We start from the raw sequence: 21819 nt of genomic DNA, 5'->3' as shown, positions 1-21819 counted from the left end.
TTTTTTTTTTCTTTTTTTTTTTTTTTCTTTTCCCCCCAGCTAAGGTAGAAGAAATCACAAAGCTCTGATTTCTATCAGCAACATGGACTTTGAATGACTCCTGCGGTCTGATAAAGTTTTGCAAATTTAAGCAGTTTTTCACTTTGCTTTCTGCTCTCATGTTGATAACTATTTATCTTCTTTAGATTACTGAGAGGCAATACCGACATCCAAGTCTGGAGAATAAACACCTTTCTGGATCCATCCACTGATCTCCTGTTACTTAACGTTTCAGATCAGGGAATAGAGAGTGGAAGAAATTGAAAGTACGAGTGGTAATGCAGACTCCAGCATTTTCAGTTACTGAGTGTGTAGGTAGGTAATTTGTTGTAACAGCTTGTGTTAGAAGGGTTGTCGTGCCCAACCACCACTCATTTCTTCTGCTTTACATTTCTGCACCACCTGGACCAGGGGGCAGCCTCCTACAAAGACCAAAGGAGCGAGTATGAAAAGGCCTCTGGAAGCTTGTTGCAGAGCAGGGAGCGTGATCCTTTCCAGCCTTTTGCCTGCGAGTTGTGCGTTTCTACCAGAAACCATCACAATTTGAACACTGAGGGAAACACACGCTCATTTTTGAGGGAAACACTGCCCTCATTTTTATTTTCTGAAAAGCTTCCAACGGCTTCGGCCAGGTTAGAGCTGGGACCTCGGGCAGGAAGGGACCCTCCAGCTCCCTAAGGCCGCTACCCCAAGCCTCACAGCGCCGCCGTCAAGCGCCACCAACCGCCATAACAGCCACAACGGCCCGCCCCGGCGGCGGCGCATGCGCGGTGTGGCGGCGAAGGAGGGCCCTGCCCTGCCCTGCCCCTCCCCTCCCCTCTCCCCTCCCCTCCCGTCGGGTCCCGTGGCGGCGCCGTGAGCCGTGCTGCGGCCCGTAGCGGCAGGCAGAGAGGCCGGCCGGCCGCGAGATGGCGGCGCAGAAGATCAACGAGGCCCTGGAGCACATCGCCAAGGCGGAGAAATAGTGAGCGGGCGGCAGAGGGGCGGCGGGGTGGCCGGGCGCCTGGCGGCTCGGTCCGGCTGCCAGGTCTACCCGGCTGTTGTGGCTCGCAGGGGGCGCCGCGGGGCGCGCTGCTCGCCCCCGCGCCTCGGGGCTGCTGCCGGCCGGGCGGCGCGGCTCCCCTTCCTCACCCCCGGGTCGCTGAAGGGGCGGCTTGGGAGTTGTAGTTCTGGCGGCCGCCCTGCGCGGAGCGGAGCCCCAGGGGAGGACTACGTCTCCCATCATGCCCCTGGCGGAGCGGCTGGGGGGGGGGTGGTCTCGCGGGGCGACGTGACCTGGGGGGGGGGTGTTTGACATGGCGGCCGGGGCAGGGGCTGGTTGTGGGGGATAAAGCAGTGCCAAAATCAAGGGTCAAAAGTAGTGGTAGCAGAGAGACCGCCTTGCAATAACAAATGTGCACCAAATATTCTTTTCAAATTATCTGATGAAAAATGCCTTTCAGTGGAATTCGTTTTAAGCATATCTCGGAAAGCATCTGACATAAAGCACACTAAATTCATGAACTGTGTACAGGTTAAAGGCTCGCATATGCTAGCTAAATGGGTTTGAGATTCTTTTTTGTGATAAGAATAATACAAAGTGAAAGCTTGCTTTGGATTTGTGTGCTGTGGTTTTCATCCAAGTAGGATTACAAAACCAATATCTGGTCCATATACAATGTTTTTTCCATGTTGAACATCTATTCTGTCTGAAGTGTCAGTCTACAATAGATGCAAAAATGAACTTTAAAGTTATATATACTTATATATACTTATATATATAAATATATATTCTAATAAGGAAATCATAGTATTGGGATCAGCATTGCCTGATGACTTGCCTCACTTTCCAGTGTATAGTTTTTCCTCACATGTATATGTGTGCAGCACCAATTAAGTGTCATGAGCTGTTGTGGACGTATTAATGACAAATCCATGAGGCTTTGTGTTTGTGTTGGGAGGTAAATTATTTCATTTGTGTATGGAATGGAGAGGCTGACAGCTCTCAATTAGAAGTATTTTTTTGTTTGTTAACTTCCTACTGCTGAGGAGCTGGGCTTGAGGTGACTCTCTGGGGATCAATTTAGAAGCACGTTAGGACAGGGCATATAACTCAGGAGATAATTGCAGTGCTTTGAGCAATGCCAAACAGTGTTGGCGTTTATTTTTGCAGTTGGGATGCCACTGTATTGGCACAAGGGTAGTCACTCCTTTTCAGAGGTCGTCTGAAGTTCTAAATATGTATTAAATGCTGGAAAGGTAAAATATAAAAATATTAGTAATTGTTAATAAGCCTTTCTTCTTGTATTTTAGTCTGAAAACTGGATTCTTAAAGTGGAAACCAGATTATGACAGTGCAGCTACCGAATATGGGAAGGCAGGTATGTGTGACCGTAAATATGGACACATACTTTATGGTTTCAAAATACTCTTTAAGCTTAAACTCTGATAATAGTTTACATATTTTCAGTATGTTACTCTATACGTAAAACTGTCGTAAAGACTAAAGTAAGAAGAAGGAAGATTCCGAGTAGCACTGTAAAATAAATTTTGAATTGTACTTGGAGGTCTAGACCAGTTGCAAAATATTTTTTTTTTCTTCTTAAGCTTACAACATCTACCTTGGATATTATTATGTGTCACAAAAATAAAGCTTTCCTCCTTCCACTTGTCCGCCCCCAAATCGTATGACCTTCCCAGCAAATATTCTAGCTGTTCTTCAGTCTTCGCTTTTTCGTCTTTTGAAGTATGTCTTGACTAAGACTGTCTCAGTAAGGTAGTGACATTGACAGTTTTTTTTAGTTACAGTAAGATCTCTTTCCTCCTTCTTTTCTGCAGCAAATGTCAAACCAAACATAAAATTCTTACTAGATGACTTTTTTAAACATTTTTTTTTCTTTCTTTCTGAAAGTAGGCATTTCTACTTACTCATTTAAGCCTGAATTAAAAAAAAAATGGAGGAGCAATTAAAGCTCTTACGAATTGGAATTTACTTCAAGTCCTGCCTCAATATCCTATCTATCTAATGGAGATACAAATACATATTTGTGCCCTGAAGTGGTTTTGTTGAGGAAGTTGTTATTGGTTTGTTTTGTTGATGATATACTTCTATCGCTGCCCTGCTGACTTTGTATAATCTCTACTGATTAAACCTATATATACACGTGCATTTCTGTAGTTTTACAATTAAAATGCAGAGTGAGTGAGTTTGTAAATCCATCTGACTGGATTATGTATAACATAGGGTACAGTGATGTTGTGCAAGTGTTGTTGATAATAAATGTATTCAATGAAAAATAAGTGACTAATGAAGCAAGGAGGACTGTCGTGGGATTTTTTTAATTTTTTTTTTACAATTTAGCAAGCCCTTCAATTTATCTAAAGAGTCTGTTTATATCTTTAGGTGATTAAATACAAGAGCAGAAGTGATGAAAAAAAAAACACACAGGCAAACTGTAAATAAAAACTTTATTTCTTGCAGCCGTTGCTTTTAAGAATGCCAAGCAGTATGACCAGGCAAGGGAAGCCTGTTTGCGAGAAGCTGAAGCACATGAAAACAATAAAGCGTATCTTTTCATTGTTTTTCTTTTTTTCAAGAAGCTGACTGTTTGCTACTTAGAATGGGGTAATGGGTGTTGGTAGAAAATGTTTTTAATATATTTGTTCATTTCATCAATCTAAGAAGGTTCTCTTCTGGAAGAATATTCCTGCATGCTAAAAACTCTTTTGTTTAGCGAATCTATGTTGTTTTAAATAGTATTTGGCATGATAAGGTGCTGACCAGTGCCTGAGATGCCTAGGTACTACTTTGGAAATTAATATATAAATATTTTTAATTTCCTACAAACAGATGATATGAATTAAATTGAACTGACATTATTACAATGCTCATGACAGTATTTAGTAACCAGGAACGTGTTTTTAAATACTTTTTACAACTTTACATGTGTGATTATACTGTAGTATGTTGCATTTATTTTGTCCTTAGGTGCATTTATTTTTGATACCTTGCCTACAAACCGAACAGGTTTTATTTGCATTTATGGGAGATCTTTGTTTGAAACAAGTTGTATAAGATTTTGTACACAATCTTTCTTCATTATAATTTTATGGATTTTGTCCTTGACTTTGGCAATGTTACTTCCAGGCTTTTCCATGCTGCCAAGTAAGTACAGGTGCACCCACTAATCTGAAACAAGTTTTCTGATTTACGGTACAAGCATGAGCTATCATTTTGATCTCACTGTAGTAAATGGCATGGTTCAAGTGATTTCACCATTTCAAAATCAGTTTAATGAAAGCACAGGCTAGGAAGGCCTGAAAACCTGCAGTGGCTATCTGAAGAAATAAGGATTTCACAATCCACAATAGCTTTTGATACCAAGTACTTTTTCTTACGTTAAATTTTTTATAAGCTAGAAATTCTGCACTGTTGAGCTTACAATGAAATTTAATTAAAGAATGCTTCAAAGCAAGCAGGTAATGACAATTGAAATATTACCTGTGGGTCATATCATGAGAATAGATTTTTACTGGGGAGATCGGAAGGTGTGGTTGGAATACTTTATTTGTGGAAGATAATCTTACACATGTATTGTCTCATTACATAACTTAAAGCACTTGAAACATCTTCTAATTATTAAATATTAACAGTGAAGTGGTAGCTCATGCAGGTTAGCATTTGCTGCATACTTACAGCTTGTTGAAATACACCATATCTAACTAAATTGTAAATTTTTCTCTGCAGAGCTTATGAACAAGCTGGCATGATGCTAAAGGTATTTTCATTTACTAGTTCTTAATAAAAAGTACTCTTTTATAGTGAGTAGATAGTTTTATCTCACCCAACCATTTTAAAGATAGATGCAAGCAAATTGCATGTTACAGTGCAAGACTGTTGACTTACAGTCCCCACCAATACTGTCAAGTAGTTAGGGAACATGCATTTTTAATTGGAAACAGTTTTTTGGTTTCCTTTTGTAGAAAGAAAGGTGAGGGCCTCATGTCAAAGGGTGACTGAAGACTGATGCTTCTGCTCTAAACTACCAGAAATTCTTGCCTTAAATGGGGAAGCACCTAATTGCCACTTGGATGAGCAGTAGATTGAAGTAAGAGAAATAAAAGCTCATATTCTAGCGCTGTTACAACTTCTGTACAGTTGACCAAATACTGATTTTACTGATGATATCGGTAAAAGGACAATCCTGAAAAGAGGGGTAGTAGAATCAGGTTATCTCATGGGAACAAGGTGATGTGGATCTCTTTGTTTGAAAGTAATATGTAAGTGTCTGGTAGAATTTGGAAGCTGTGGAATGAGAAGGCAGTCTTGTTTTGCCTGTTTGCTCCATCGTTACTTGTATAATGGGGCAGTGGAATAGCATTTTTGCTTGAAATACATCATTTGTGAAAGAAAAGTATTTCTACTTACTTGGCATAGGGTAATATATATGTCATGTAATTCTTAAATGCATGTTTTCTAAATATATATCTAAATATATTAATTTAAATATAAATATTAAATTATAAAATTATATTAAAAATTAAATATATTAGTTGTTATCCATTACCTCAGCCATACTGCATGCATATGGTCTTTCAGTGAGTTTTGGGTGAGATCTCCAAACATGACAGGTTATGGTAAGCCTTCTAATAATTAGTATTCACTGCTGTAATCTGATTGTTCATGAGAATCCTGCTTGTGACCTTTTGTATGGGTGTGTAGTAGTGAGTCAATAGTTTTATAGATGACTAGGTGATATCATTTGGGCATCACTAAATCAGTGCATATTAAGTTTGGTACCTAGAAGCGAATTTGGGGTTTGTATTCAATCTTCAAATCTATTCAAGACTGTAAATACAAATTAGAATCTTAGTCTGATGCTCAAATCCAATCTGACAGGAAGGTCAGTGTTTGTGTGGACTGCTGCTTAGATGCTCTCTAGCTGCTTGTTGAGTCAGATTTTTAAAATGGAAAGATTGAATTAAAAGATTCAGAGTGAGAAAATTTAGTTTTAAGTTGGACTGAAACCTGCAGAGGGAGCGACTTTTTAGTTTGACTCTACGTGGCTGTGAAAACCCTCCCTGCTATGTGTCCCCCTCTCTATGGTTATTCAGTGAATTTGTTGAACTCTATTAAACTTGTTCTTCACACATATGTGGCAGTGCAGAAGGTGCGTTTCTGTACTGCTGCATATTTTGTCACTTTTTTTTATTAGCTGAAACCTCTAAATATATAATTGTGTTACAGTTTGTTTTGCTTTGTTTCATTTGCTTCATAGGCACAGCTCCTGACGGCAGTCTCCCTCTAACTGTTTCTTTGCAGGAGATGCAGAGACTCCCTGAAGCTGTCCAGCTAATTGAGAAAGCCAGTATGATGTACCTGGAGAATGGGACACCAGATACAGCAGCAATTGCACTGGAACGGGCTGGAAAGTAAGCTTGTGGTATTGGTAGATAGAATACCTGTGGGGCACAAGTATCTCTTTGGTTGCTTCCCTTTTTGATGCTTTCATCTGAAGAGAAATTACTTATGTTTGTCGCAGGTTAATAGAAAATGTGAGCCCAGAGAAGGCTGTACAGCTCTATCAGCAAGCAGCATCCGTGTTTGAAGTAAGCTTTACTTTTTTCTTTTTTTTTTTATTTTCACCAGCAAAGAATTTTCCAGTCCCAGAAAGTAAACTGACTTGGATGAATTGCTGTTTAGGATCAGCTGTGAAGCTAAGAAAATGCCTAAGGGTGGCCTCTAAATTATTTTTCCCTCCTTTCACATCAGTGGTTGAGTAATGAAGCTGAAGGGTTTTAGTGCTGTACAGAAAGAGATTATAAAAGTGAGGGGTCATTTCTTTTCTCAGTTTGGGACTTGATGAAATCTGACTGCTGTATGTTGTTGTTTTCTGCCTCTTGTTGGTCTGTCCAGAGCTCAGGGAATAAGGCTTCCTTCCGTTTAGTCCTGGAATCTAAAACAGTTTGAAATTCTTGAAGGCACAGAACGAAGAGTTTGCTTAAAGCTCCACCAATCCCATAAGCCTTTTCATTACCGTCTTTGGCATATTTCTCTATAGGTGGTTGTTATATGACTCTAGATTAGCAAGTCTGCGTTGACATTGCTGTGCTTTCTAGATACATACAGGACCTGGCTGTAGGACTTGGTCACACCAATACTCCTCGTGTTTCACTTGAGTTTGGGAACTGCTGGTATAGCAGATTGGTTGTTTATTGGTTAAAGACAACATATTTAGTTTAAGGTCTTTTAGTCTTAATCCTATGCAATGGAATATGAACGTGTAATTTCTTTTTGGTCTTTTCTAGAATGAAGAACGTTTACGGCAAGCATTAGAAATGTTAGGGAAGGCTTCAAGACTTCTAGTCCGAGGTCGCAGGTATAGATTTATAACTATTTCTCCTTAAATGCAGTTGAATCTTTAACAGTTTTTTTTTTTTTTTTTTCTGTTCAAACTTAAATGCAGTTTTTGTGGAATCTAAGACTACCATGTTCATCCAGGAGCCACATGTTCTGGTAGAGGAGAACGTGACTTACAAGGCTTTGTTTCCTTCGTGTTTATTGAGTAGCTATAAAGGACCTACATCAGTTTTCACTAATTGCAGAACTACTTTTGGAAATTTTTTCTTCCAGCACTAATTTGTAGCAAGTGTTTGGAAATATTTTACCTCTGTCTAATATAAAACAGGGAAATTAAGTTATGAAACTGAGGAGAGAAATCTGTTGGCAGTGTTCTGATTCTGGACTTCTGAGAAGTGTGTGTCTTCGTTTCTCAAAGGCAATTTATTTTAAGTGCTTATTACTGGCACCAAACTTGAGCTGCAGTTCGGCTTAGACTTGCTTCACTGAAACGTACGGTTTCTTTGTCTGCATCTGTGTTTCTGGCTACTTTTAAGAAGCTTTATTTTGTTGTGTAATTGTGGTCAGAAAAATAAATTTATAGATTAGTGTCAAAATCTTTCTGTGAAAGAGCAAGTTAGCATAGCTGCAGAACATCTGAAACATGGTTGCTCTGCTACTTTATAGTTAATGTGCTATCATTCATTTGTAGAAATTTAATATAGTAGTTAAAAGGAGTATTCAAACTGGAAACCAGCTATTATGTTTTTTCATCGTTTGTTGGCATCAGATGTACTGATTGCTTATAGTAACATTATGACAGAGAAATCTGATAGAGGAAATCACGAGGCATTCATCTTGTATAATCTTGTGAAAAGTGAGGTTTTGTCTGAATACCAGAGGTGTTCTTGGCTTGCATGCATGCGAAAAGTATTGTTGACTATATGTATTTATATATATGTATATAAATATTTATATTAATATGTTTATATACATATATATACACACACACACACATATATATAGATATATACATACTCTTAATAAGACCTGCTGCTGATTTTAGTTCTTTTGCTTTTTATTGAGGAAAGCTTTGTGGGTGTATTAGTTAAACAGCTCAAAATGAGCCTCGGGTTTATTATGCTTGTTTCCTGGTACTGATACTCATAACTGAGTGGTGGTTTTTTGTTTGTTTGTTTTTAGATTAGATGAGGCTGCATTGTCTCTTCAAAAGGAAAAAAGTATTTATAAGGAAATTGAAAATTATCCAACATGCTATAAGGTAAAAATCTAAATTACAATTTCTGATGGTGCATTTTTTTCTGGGCAACTGACATAAGCTAATGGCTGAATTCTGTCTGACAACATATACCTCTTGATTCAGGGATATCTTTCTTGTTAAAAATAAGAATGTGTGGTTGTTCATTCTTCCCTCACCTTTGTATTTTTCACCACTGTAATGTTTTGAAGATAGGATTCTATTACCTGTGGGAGCTATAGTGATTTATGGATGGGCCTTCAAATTGATTTGAACAAGACCAATTTTCTGTTTTGGAAGCTGAATTAATTTATTTTGAAACAGGAAGGGAGAGAAGGAGAATCATGAACATATTCTTACTGTATTTTTAATAGGATTGTCTTCTGGTCTGTGTTTAGCTTGATTTTATTTCTTCAGCATTCTTAGTAGAAATATTTGATTTTGGTTCTAAATAAGAATTTGTGATAGTTTGTTTTGGGTTTGCATTCAGCATGACCTGTATGACGAACCACAAAAAGAAAAACATTATCTCGTTTTGTGCAAGAGTTCATTATAACATTAGAGGAGATAACCTATTTTATACCAGCTGATGGCTTACTACTCTTTCGTGATGTTTTTGTTCCAGTATATTAGAATCATTGAAGACTCAAAGTGATCTTTTCACACTGAATATTAGCAGTCCATTATCTTTTTCATATTTTACTGTTTTTTTATTCTAAAGAAAAATTTGTTTCTTGTTTTTTGTTGTTTAGAAAACTATTGCTCAAGTCCTAGTTCATCTTCACAGGAATGATTATGTTGCTGCAGAAAGATGTGTGAGGGAAAGCTATAGGTAAGTCCGCTTCATGTATTATAATTTTAAGTTGAATATTTCATTGATGGTGATTCTTTCTTATGAAAGAGCAAGGGAAACACTCTCTGTCAATAAGTTTTAAACCTTTAAGTCTACCGGCTTACAGTACAATAACATTCTCTATTAGATAGCCACCTATCAGGAATATTTTTTTGCTCTTAACAGGTTCAGCAGTAATTGCCATTGTGGTATTTGTGTTAGTGAATATACAATAAATACTTATGTACAACAGGTGAAATGAGATTAAAATTTGAAGTTTATTTTCAGTTTTTCCTTGTTAAAAGCTGAGCAGAATACTGTTACGGCCAGACTTCTTGCCTTACTGATAGCCTTTGGCATGTCTCTTTTTCAAACAGAACAAGGATGGATTACCTATTTGTAAATTCATATTCAGGATTAAAAATGTGGATTTCTGAATGTCCTTAACAGATTTTTTTTTTTTCAGAATCTTTTTGCCATGTCATGTGTTGAGGCCCTTAAAAAGTTGAAATTGTAATTTTTCATTACCACATTTTGTTATTTTGAGGATGAAAATGTTTAACAAAGCCTCAAAATGCTCAGTAGCAGCATCCATGTACAATCAATAAACCTGTCTAGTATGGTGATTAGACTGAGGGAAAGATTCATCTAAAGGTTTTTGTTGAAGAAAGACTTGTAGCATGTGCGTTACTACATTTCTGGTTCTATTGCTGCAGAATATCTTGCCCTTGTCATGCCTTAAAAGAAGAAAAGCAAGATTTCTCCTTTTCACATTTTTTTTAATAATTGATTGAACTGAAAGATAAATTAGAAAGTAGGAACTAGTCCAGTTCCAGAATACAATGAAATGAAGCAAGTATTCTTTATATACCCAGGAGAAAATTGTGATGTCAAAATTTGGATTAGTGTTTTACCATAAACCTCAGAGGCTTTCCTACAGCTCTCCATTTCAGCCTTCATTTGGACTTCAGTAATAAAATACTGAAAAAACGTGGTTTTACTTAACTATATGTTTCAAGTGAAATGACGTGAACATATATGTAAGTTGAATAGTTATTGTATTTTTAGAAATAAGCTGTTAAGATCCGTCTTTAAACATCTTGGCCATATTTTCTGTCTTCAATTTGTATGTTATGAAGAAACTTGTTACAGTTTTTTTCTGTACGTAAAATGGAAGAAGACTTAATTGACTAGTCATGAAAAATGAAAAAATTCTAATCTCTTTTTGACTTGGCTGTGATTGCAGTCTAATTCTCAGCAAACTAATACTGCTGAAAGTTGAAGTTTATGGATATGATCCATGTACATAGAGAAGTCAACATTAGACGGTTTGATGGAGTAAGTAGTGCATCAGATTCTCATTCAGTTCCCAGCTCGTCTGCGTATTTATCAGCAGTATTTAAAGATAGAATAGGTGAGCATCAAATAGATTGCTGGAATGTCCTAAATATGAACTCTTAATTTCCTTCAGTATACCAGGATTTAATGGAAGCGAAGACTGTGCAGCACTAGAGCAGCTTTTAGAAGGGTATGACCAGCAAGATCAGGATCAAGTTTCAGAAGTCTGTAACTTGCCACTCTTCAAATACATGGACAATGATGTAAGTGGGTATAGGTCTTAAATTTTGTTTGTTTGTTTTTATAATCCTTTTTGCATATTTAGTTTGAGAGAAATTTTCGTCTAATAGAGGAAAATAAGGTAAGCAAGGTCCATAAATTTATTGTGACTTGCTCTGTCATCCTACCTTGTGCCTGCAAAATTATTTTTTTTTACTTTTTTTTTTGACTTCGCTGCCTGCCCCTGTGAGTTCCCACACTGCTCTGTGCTGAATGGTGGGAAGACTTAGATGAAAGAGCAATTTATTATCAATATGCGGAGTCTGTTTAAAGAGTTGTCCAAAATGCAGTTCGCTTTTCATTAATTTACTTTCATTAGTTATGGGGCTAGAACACTTTGCTAAAGGTTTATCTCAGAAGTATCATGTTGCTGCCTGCATAACCATTACAGAATGAATGTGATGTCTACAGGATGGCCTTGTTGGATGCTTTTTCAGCCCTTATTCTATAGAGAATTGGTAATTTGGGAAATATTTTTTTTCACTTTAAGAAAGTAGTCCATACTGTGTTTTTTTTTTTTTTCTTCTTTTAAATTGTAATTTGTAGGCAGAAGGTATAAAGATAGGAAAGCCGTAACATACCAAACTTTGTAACAGTATCAACTAATATTACTTTATTACTATGCTGCATAGTAAAAACCAAGGTACTAATTATACGGAAAAACACTTGTGAGACTTAAATGAACCATAACTGGATAATGTGTGCGGAGGTGCACACTGAAATTGTTTATGGTGTTTCTGTTTTTTTTTTTTTTTTTTTTTTTTCCTCCTGAAAAGCTTGAACAGCTGAAGCTGTAGAATCCAAGGTCAGGTAGGATGGGGCTTTGAGCAAACTTGTGTAGCAGAAGGTGTCCCTGCCCATGGCCTGTGGCAGGGAGGTTGGAACTAGATGATCTTAAGGTCCCTTCCCAACCCAAACCATTCTATGATGATTATATAATCATTGGCAAAATTATTGTATAATACACATTATTGATACAGTCAATTCTGCACAGTGTAATTTAACAAGACTATTTTGTGATAGTAAAGAAAGTAAACTTACCTTTTTCTTATCAGTATGCCAAGCTTGGTCTTACCTTGGTGGTTCCAGGAGGTGGGATCAAGAAGAAATCTCCAAACACTGCACAAGACAAAACAAGAGGACCAGCCACGGTGGGCTCTCATGCTGATGAGGAAGAGGATGAATATTCTGGTGGACTGTGCTAGCTGCAGATATACGTTGTCTTAAATATATAACTTGTTTGTGATGTTGAGCATATCCAAAGGTACCAGATTTACCAGAGCTTCATTGCAATTGTGATACAGGAATGCTAATATTAGCTTGGCAGCTTTTGGGTACAAAAAAAAAAGGAGAAAGAGCTTGATTGTACCTTTCATCTTGAAACACCTTTGGATTTCATTTCTTACCTCATAGGAACTTCTTCAGGGCCCTGCCTGCAGTTTATGGGGAAAAAAAACGAGGGAATTTTTTACTAAAAGCACAGCTTAAAAGGAAACCAAAACTCTGAAGAGATGCACTGGGGTTAGGGAGAGTGGCACAAAATTTGAAATGCTGGATTTCAGTACCTGACACTTTTTTGTCCCCAATAATATGTTTGTGATTGTTACTGAGTTAAATGTTAAGGTCATTAAATGAACATCGTCTGGATGTTCATCTCCTGTTTAACATTGTTTAAGGAACACCATGGCACAGAGGGATTTTCCACTAGAGTAATCACAAGGGGGAACATTCAGTTTATTTTAACATGTTTTTAACCTCACTGTGGAATATTATTTTGGTATCTTATTCTTTGCAAGGAATATCCATGTGGTTGTAGAAAACACTAAGCCAGCTACTGTGGAGAAGTTTTGCAAGGTTAAAGACATAGATATGCACATCTTTAATCTTATATTGACCTGAAATCTTTTGAAATATGTGAGTGCATAGTGTTTGTATGCATACAATTGAATGCATACCTTGGGAAGGGAAGGAGTGGACAACCTTTCTAGCACTGTTTCCATTTGCCATAATGGAAATATGCTACTGTTTCCATGCATGCCATAATTAAAAACTAAAATGAAGGTAGCAGTTAATGTGTGTTAAATATAAAGCTCAGGAGACAGTGTTTAGCAAAACTTAGGTGGAATGTTTCAGTGATAAGATTGAGCTTCGGAGTTTTTCAGATGTTCACTTCCTAATCAATACTCTAGTCTGCAAAGACGTTTCATTTCTTTTGTATTTTCAAAGCATAGAACAGCTATCTCTTACAAATGGCATTTTTCAAACTAGCTCAAATCCAAAATAACCAAATTTTAAAGCATCTTCTTCACTTCTATTTGATTACAAGTTGTCATGTCTTTCACAAGCTTCTTTAGTGTCTAAATTAATGTGACCATTCTATGCTTAAAAGTTGACAACCCTAGAAGACGAATCTGTGGTCTGTTTTTTCAGACCCTAATCAAGATCTGCACTAAAGTGATGTCCAAAGTTCAATAAGCAGTAGACCAAAAGCATAGTGTTAAGTGTCAATACAGTTTCTGCCACATTAAGGAATTGAATGGCTTCAAGAATACCAAGTGTGTCAGATGTAATTGTGATTAAGGTAGACTTTGAGGGCTAATGTTCACTATTCTTGGGGTGGATAGCACTGCGTAGCATAGCAATGGATGCACAAACTACACCACAATTGTAGGCAGGACTGCTGTAAAAGTCATGTTATTCAATTTAATAGATGTTCAGAAAAAGTTTTTTTCTTTTTATTATGTAATAATCTCTGATTTCAAAGCTGTTTGAGAGCTTTTTAAAGCTGTTTAAACCTGTTGTTCTGTACTGTCTGATAAATAATTTCCCTCTATTATTAAGGATGTACGTAAAAGTTTTTGTACTTCTAAAAAAAATAGCCTAAATGAAATTTTAGGAAGTGAGTTGCTTTTCTCTCAGAATGATTACTAATATACATGAAAGATGTTTCTTGAAGACTTTCCTGTAACTCTTCTTTCTTCACCACTGAGGAAACTGAGGTGAGGTGTTCGACCTTCTGCCTTCTGGATTTGTTCATGAAGGTCACCATGCACTTTTTTACGGGGAGTTTTTATTATTATTTTTCAAGCACATTAAGAAGCACTGGGAACACTAAGTAATTATCCCTGCTTTTCCCTGCTTCCATTTCTGAAATTACTTTTGGTGAATGGTCCCAGGGAGTGTACTACTTTGTGTGTGCAAACAGTATATACTGAGAAGAAGACATGCAAGCAGAAAAGAACTTGATAAAATTGGTTCATTAGGATGCTTTTTGTGTTGGAAAAAAAAAAAAAAAAGCAAGGCTGTCTCTTACCCACTCCTTCAGCTTTTTTTCTTTTTACCTTGTGCCAAGTATGGAAAATCTGGGGGCAAAAGTAACTCATGCTAAACACATTAAGCTGCCATTGAATTTAAAGGGGTTTCTCTGAATCTTAGGAACAGAATCTTAATCTTTGATTGCAATGTTGCTGTAAAGACCAAATCTGCAGAAATCGAAGTGTCTGAAAATAAGATGGTCTATTTTATATAACTTATTCTCCTATTTTAGGCAATGAAAGTGTGATAGGAATGTTATCTGCCTTTTAGCAAATGTTTAACTATAGAAGATGCTGTCTGTATGTTATGTATAAGTGTTTGTTTCTATCTTTCAAAGCAATTTGCACACTTCTGTAAATATCATTTAAGTGATTTAAAGTGAAAAATACACCATTTTCAGCAAGGAAGTTTCCAAAACTAATGCTGGCTGTAAGAAAATTAAAATTAAACTTGCATGAAGACTGAGCAATGATCAGTGTAATGTATATGAAATTAGATGATTTCTAAATTATCTGTAACTTAAGACTGAGTATGCCCAAGTGCAGTGTGAAATCTGTGCTTTATTTGTTCCTTTCCCAAATCTGTGATGTATTAGATTATGAAGTGTGTTTGTAACAGCTCTACAGATGCTGCCTCTGAGAAGAGGCTGTGTTTCACCAACATGAAAAATAAAACCTGAAACTAACGCACTTGTGCTAGCTTTCCCTGTTGTTGATCAGGTCCTACTTAGCACTGCCATTTGAGAATGAATGTTGTTTTTTTTTTTTTTTAATCTCAAACAGATTTCATGTGACCATTTGTCTGTGATTCTGTTTGCCAGGCGTTGGGGGTATATTATGTGATCAAGGACCTGAGTCTGGGGAACTTGCTGGCTTGGCTTTGGGTATTGCAAGTCAGTGGTGTCCAGTCTTTGCAGTTTGTTCATTTGGCATTTCCTTACCACCCATTTAATTTTATACGTTCCTCTATTTTATTTTATTGTAAAATTTTATTTGTTTCTCTAACTGACCTTTTGGTAACTTTCTGCTGGCTTTCATTATCAAGGAAATGACATTTATTAGGCATTTCTGTCCACTCAGAATAAAAATTATGTATGTGTTTCGCCTCTGTGCTGATATGTAGCATCTTGGTTGATGGCACTTCACTTCCTAAAGGTTTGTATTCAGAAAACATTGTTATGGTGGGCGATTGTCAGACTGGAATTTGTCATCTTTAACAAAGAGAGAGAGAGAAGTAATTCTCCCAAGTTCTCAGACTTTTAGCTAGGCATAGTAATTAATGGTTTAGCAAAATGATTGTCTTTGTAGTGATGGGGGAGGACATGGAGATCATTAGATCTTCAGAGATAAAGCGCTTGTCTCCACATTTGGGCTGGATGAATGTATATCAAACTCTTGAAGTCTTCTGGAAGAATACATCAATGTGCTCCAAGATTTACCTGAGTATTCTGAAATCCAGAAAGGACGGGGAACATTGATGGAAGCAGCACAGACATGAAAAAGTCCCTGCATCAAACTGTGCTTGAGTATTGATATTGACTGTAACTGAGGTATTATGTGTGCCTCAGGACTCTGAGAGGCTAAAAGAGGTGCCTGGACCAAAATGACAGGGTCAATTAAATGTGGAGGATATCCTGGCCACAATAACTTGAACGTTAATTTTCAACAAAGAACTGTTTTGGAAAGGTGTAAGAAGAGCATATAGAAGTGACATAAATGGCTATTTAAGTTACAGATTTTTGCTGGTTTAAAACCAAGACTTGGAAGTGTGGTAAATGGGAAGGTAAGGTTAGTTTGGTTTTAGAATGATTCATTCTTTACCTATGGCATTTTAGTTGTATGTTGAAGTGTCGCTGTTGGATATTTAAGCAATTCTATGGATACTTGGAGTTTTTTCTTCTCAAGTGTAGTTAGTAATTTTTTCCTGTTTATGGTAGTTCGGTAGTATTTAGATTACTGTCAATGCAGTTTGTGCATCTTGGTCTGTGTTAGTGTTTGAGCTATTGTTAGCTCTGTGCAGGAAATAAATAGCGGAGGGAAAGTGAAACAGTTCCAATCAGTGGTGTGTCAGTTAACGTTAGCTACATCAGTGCGCTCATAAAATAATTCATGTAAGCTGGATGCATGAGTGTCTGTGACAAAAATAAAAAAAAATTCTGTGTAGGTAAGCTGTTTCCATTGAGGTTTTTGGAAAATGGGAATTTGTTGGTGGGATTCCTTTGCCACAGCAGTTATTGCAAAGTGGCAGACCCTGAAACCTGGATGAGTAAGTGACCATTATCACTGTAGCAAGTGGGTAAGGCATATATTTTTCAACAAAATGTTGTGGTATGTTCTTGTGAAGAATGGGTAGTACTGCATCTATGCAATGTGAAGATGTGTTTCTTGTACAAATAAATGAAGAAGGTAGCACAGTACTTCCAGAAGCATGAGGTTAACCTGAAAATTGTGTGGGAGAATAAGCCCTTTTTAATATGGAATGACAACAAAGCACGGATCTTTACACAGTTTAACGATGTGGGCTCTGTAACTCTTAGGAGACTTCATCATTACTGACAAATCACCTTTTCTACTGCATCCAAGTCAAAGCTGCTGGAATACTTGAAGGCTGAAGAATCTCTGGCACTGAAGTTCTCCAGCATGATGTGAGTCATTCCTTGGGTGCTGTGAATAAAGAGCTGTAAAGATAGTAAGAACTAAGCCTTTCTTGGGGAGAAAAAGAAAAAAGAAAAAAACCACCACCACACATGAAAACCACAAAAAAAAAAAAAAAAAAAAAAAAATTAAACCATTTAATCATCTAATTTTGTAATGATCAGAAAAGTTTCCTGAAAGTAGGAAATAGAAGGGACTCCTGCCCCCTCAGAAAAGCCAACTAGTGCTGGTAACAAAATTGGAGCAAGTAGATAAAGCTTTCCAGAGCAGAAGGGAACCACATAGGATCTGTGGTTATTTTAGTAGAGGCTGAGCAGGAATATCAAGCTGTAAGCTAATGGTCTTCAGAGGCCAGCCTCATCAGGTGTTGGGCTCGTTTTTCCTGTCTCTGTCACCCCGTACCTGTCAGAGACCTTCCAAAAAACACCCAGGTCTTTTTTTCAGATGTCAGCCTTGATTTCCAGTGGTGCAGCGGTGTGGCTGCCAGCTTGGGACAGCAGTGCGAAGCAGCTGTAAGTCTACATGGACATTGGAAGAAAAGATGGCTGTTGGTGCTCATCTGCTGAGACTAATGAGGATAGCAGTAATGAGCATGGCTGGGCTGTCATGAACATTGAAAGGGATACTGATGGGTACAGTATGACGTTGCAACCCCTTAGGGATACTCGACAGAAACGTTTGGATACTGGGGCGAAAAAAGTAGATCCTAGCATCTGTAAAATATAAATGGGTTACCATGACTTCCCTTGAATATTTTGGATATGTACATGCATTTATGCACTTGTATTTTGCTTTATTGCTAAACTAGGCATAACCCGGAATGGGCTATTTTTCCCCAAAGCGTTATTACTTTGTTAGCGCTAGATGGTGCTGCAGAGCAGGCAAAGAGGTCTCTTTTGCAGCTAGAAATCGTCTAGGATAGTTTTAACATTAAAATACTTGCGGGTGGAGTATTGATTTGGTTAGAAACCACCGCCACACAGTGCAGCTTCTCAGCCCTTGCAACGCCTGCCTGGACGTCTGAGGATGCACAGTTGGTGCCACGCTTCTCTGCCCTCAGGCTGGGGGTAAAAATCCTTCGTGATATGATGGTTGCTGATGTACACGGGACAAGCACCATGTACAGCCTTGTTCTCATGCTGCTTTTGCCTCGTTGAAGCTTAGATAAATGCATTTATTTTTGTCTGTGATTTATACCATGATAAATGGGCCCTTCATGAGGTTCAAATCACAGGTGTGATGGATGTGTCCTTTCTCTCCCTTTCTCTGAGCATGGCTCTGGGAAATCAGGTCACAGAGAGCAGGTGGGAGAAGAGTACATAAAACAGGAGCCACTGCATGTTATGACTTGTGAATAGAGATTTTGAGCTCTCCTTGCAGCTGCAAATTTATACAAAGTTCAGTGTTAGGGACAGCAAGCAACAAGTTGAGGTGAGAAAAGCTGACTGAAAATAGGCAAAGGGAAGGACGTCAGTCATAATGCAGCAGCACGTTGGCTGATGGGAGAGAGGGATCCTGCTGTAATTTGCCAAAAGGACTAAGCTTCAAAAAAATGCCACTTTCTGATTTACTTGCAGGGGTGGGGAGGAAGGGATGGGACTGGTGTGACTGCTCTGTTCACACTGGGAAGAAGTTCTGCTGCCGTGTGTGGTGTGAGAAAGCAGGGAAACAGACACGTTCTGGGATTTGTGTCCTTTTCCTGTCACTCACTCACTCACTGAAGTTCAAGAATTAAAGGTAAAAACCTTACAGCAGGAGACGGGGATATTTTTGAATTTTTTACTTTTTTATGTGTGTGCAACTGACAAGTTTCTAGCCAGTGCTTTCTCTGCTGCACTGCTCAACAACTGTCCTGGAGTAATTGTGTTAGTAATAATATAGGAGAGAATTCATGAAGTGTAAAGACCTATGGTACCCCGTGTGTCTTACTGGTGCCAAATGTTTTATTTAACTGACCACCATCCAGTAATTTTCTGGCACCCGTCTTGTGTAAATGTATGAGTTTCCAAGCTGAATAGCTGGAGGAGGAACGAGGAGCTGCTCAGCTGTGCAGGAGCCCTGAGTACAGGCTGGTGTGTAAGGAGCGAGTGGTTAGAGCTGGGTAAGGCAGCTGTGTAGCAATGAGTCCAAGCAAAGTATTTTCAAGCTTTGATAACAGAGATGCAGAAATACTGGTATAGTTAAAACTTCACCTTAAAGTGGGATATTCTTCTGGTATTTCAGTAGTCTTAATGTTTATCCCTTCAAACTTACCAGATGTTGCGTATTGTGGGAATTCCTGAGTGCTGCTTTTCTTTGAAACACCAGTGAAGAGTTCCCCACTTTGAATTACATCAGAGTATTCCTGATGCAAGACACGAGTTTGGTGACAAACCCTGCTATTAAAGAAAACTGGAAAGGAAAAGAAAGCACCTTTTTCTTCTATTGATTCAGACAGATGCATTGTATGTAGAAAGCTTAGATCCCCTGAGACCTTAACCTTCCCCAATATAGGGTTTCACTTCCCTCACTGATCATGCATGTTAGTATGCTATCTGAAATTGAGAAATTGAGCTGTTTTTCTGTATCTGTTATTCTGCAGCAATTAGGAAGAAAAAAAAAAAATAAAAAAATCTTGTGGTTGAGATGGTGGCAGGAGGGAACTCAAGAAAGTAAGTGTGCACATGCCTGTGCATGCTTATCGCTTGTTTGTCTTGGGGTATGTTATCCATCCTTTGATGGATAGGCTGTCAAATGGCTCCATGTTTGTGTGATTTTTGTCACCCATACTTGCCTGGAGATGCTATGATGATGTTGGACCAGGTGTGGATGCCTCATGGTTGGCTTAGTGCAGCCAAACAGAACCTGATATTAATGACGTGCAGCCAAGCTAGCAAATGCACAAAGTAGCCTGAATGCATACGTATGCATATACATATCTCCACCTACATTTATGGCATGATAATTTTTTGTATTAGATGATCAGGGATATCTAACGGGAAACTAATGTTTTTGAAGTAGTGTTTACTCACAAGACTGGAGACTGAAATGCAGTAATGATACAACTGGAAGCTTCAGAAGTTGGGGTATGCATTAATTACTTCAACCCTGTCAAAAAGGTATTTCTGCTTCAAGGATAAGTTTGTCTATCACTTCTGTATGAGAGAGGTGTGGAGAAACATCTGTGATCATTCTACTGAACTTAAAACAGTGAGTTTGTTGTAAATTGGAGAGGAAAGACGAATTCAGTTTTTTGTTTTTTCCTTTTTTTTTTTTTTTTTTTTTCAGGGCCTTGCAGGACTACTTTAAAAATGAACAAAAGAACAAGAGGAATATTTAAATGTGAAGAAGGCAAGTTGATTGTATGATTTTTTTTTTTCTTTGCACCCTTGTTCCACTTCCTTGATTATAATGTGTTGCTCACAGCTTTTTGTATTACCTTTTTGGATGGTCAATAAAGCAGAACATAATAGTTTCTTAATTGGTACATCATCCATTGGGAGAAAAGCCTATGCCTATTGAGTTTTCCTTATAGCAGATTACATCATGAATAATTCTGAGTACTGTATGTAGTCTTGTATCACTTTAACAAAAATACCGTCTGCTTTTACACACAGCTATTGTTCTGTGCTCTGATCTTTACTGATCAGAGGATGGAAAATGCTAATTAATACATTCAATCTGACTGAAGCATAGAAAGAGACAAGGAAGCAGTGTGTGATCCGGAAAGGAGTGGACGCGAAAAGAAGGCACCAAGAAAGTTTCCAGCCCAGTGCTAGGAGTATTCTTGCTCTCTTATGATAAGTATGAAGAAAAGCAGAGGAACAACTGGAGACATAATGTGCAGTTTGATAAATAAGAGAGTTGCTGGAGGGAACCATAATGTGAATTGCGCATTTGATGGCTTGGATAAATCCCTCAAGCTGCTGTTTTTGTTAGAGATTTAAAGGCATTTCATTATTCACTGACAATTCTTCTGCAATGCATTAGGAGAAATTACTTCTTTATGGTGTCCCTTCAGTTACTGTCAAATTTATACCAGTTTGATCTAATACGTTTCTTCATACAGTGTGAAGTGGGTTATCCAGAAGTACAGCAAACCAATGGAGAATGTAATAAAGGGTGATTCTGCTTGCTGTCTGCTTGTGGTTTCCCTTCTCCATTCTATAGGTGTATGCATTTTGTCTTTGTTGCTGTAGCACGAATATTTTTTGAAGTCTTTGATGTTTTCCATTTTTTCTGTTTACCTTGAGGCAAAAATAAGCCATTCCTTTGGTGAGATATTCCAGTAAAACTTCACCCTTTTAAGTACTTTTTTTTCTTGTTTCTTGGCTTGGCTTGTGCTCATTGGAGAAAAACAAGTAATAAAATGAATATACTGTTATAGAGCTGGAGCTGACAGAAAGCAACTGGTCTCTGTCAGCCCTCCAGGATGTACTGCATTTTGGTGACAACTAGGCTGGCATTTTGTTCCTGTTTTTGTTTTTTGCTCTTGACCAAACACAAATAGTAGGTGAATGATATATATAATCATTAGATTTAAACCACGTCCATCTTGGGAGTTGTGGTAGATTAAATGAAGGTTTGAACTTAAAATATACAAACTGTTCTGCAGTAACTTTCCACGCTGAGGCAGAATTTTAAGGGCTCTCATACCTCATTGAACTCGTTTTCTTTGACTGAGGAATTCATAATCCTTTGAATTAACTGTGATATGGTTCACTAATATAGCACATGCTGCAAGTATAGCATTTTGAGACGGTAGGGATAAATGTGAATTAATTGCTTAAAATACAAATGCTACATT

At 37.8% G+C, this 21819-nt stretch overlaps 1 protein-coding gene across 1 annotated transcript; it reads left to right on the top strand.

The window, feature by feature from the left end:
* Positions 1 to 869: 869 nt before the first annotated feature.
* On the top strand, positions 870 to 15068 carry NAPG (NSF attachment protein gamma). Its single transcript, XM_032181388.1, has 12 exons — positions 870 to 1003; positions 2332 to 2399; positions 3500 to 3584; positions 4166 to 4183; positions 4766 to 4796; positions 6341 to 6450; positions 6561 to 6627; positions 7327 to 7397; positions 8561 to 8639; positions 9368 to 9447; positions 10919 to 11048; positions 12120 to 15068. The coding sequence occupies exons 1-12, from the start codon at positions 948 to 950 to the stop codon at positions 12267 to 12269; spliced, it is 945 nt and encodes a 314-aa protein (XP_032037279.1). The 5' UTR covers positions 870 to 947; the 3' UTR covers positions 12270 to 15068.
* The last annotated feature ends 6751 nt before the right edge of the window (positions 15069 to 21819 follow it).

Source organism: Aythya fuligula, chromosome 2 (assembly GCF_009819795.1).
Source record: "Aythya fuligula isolate bAytFul2 chromosome 2, bAytFul2.pri, whole genome shotgun sequence".
In the NCBI taxonomy this organism is placed as follows: domain Eukaryota; kingdom Metazoa; phylum Chordata; class Aves; order Anseriformes; family Anatidae; genus Aythya; species Aythya fuligula.
This window is presented reverse-complemented; position numbering and strand designations above follow the sequence as displayed.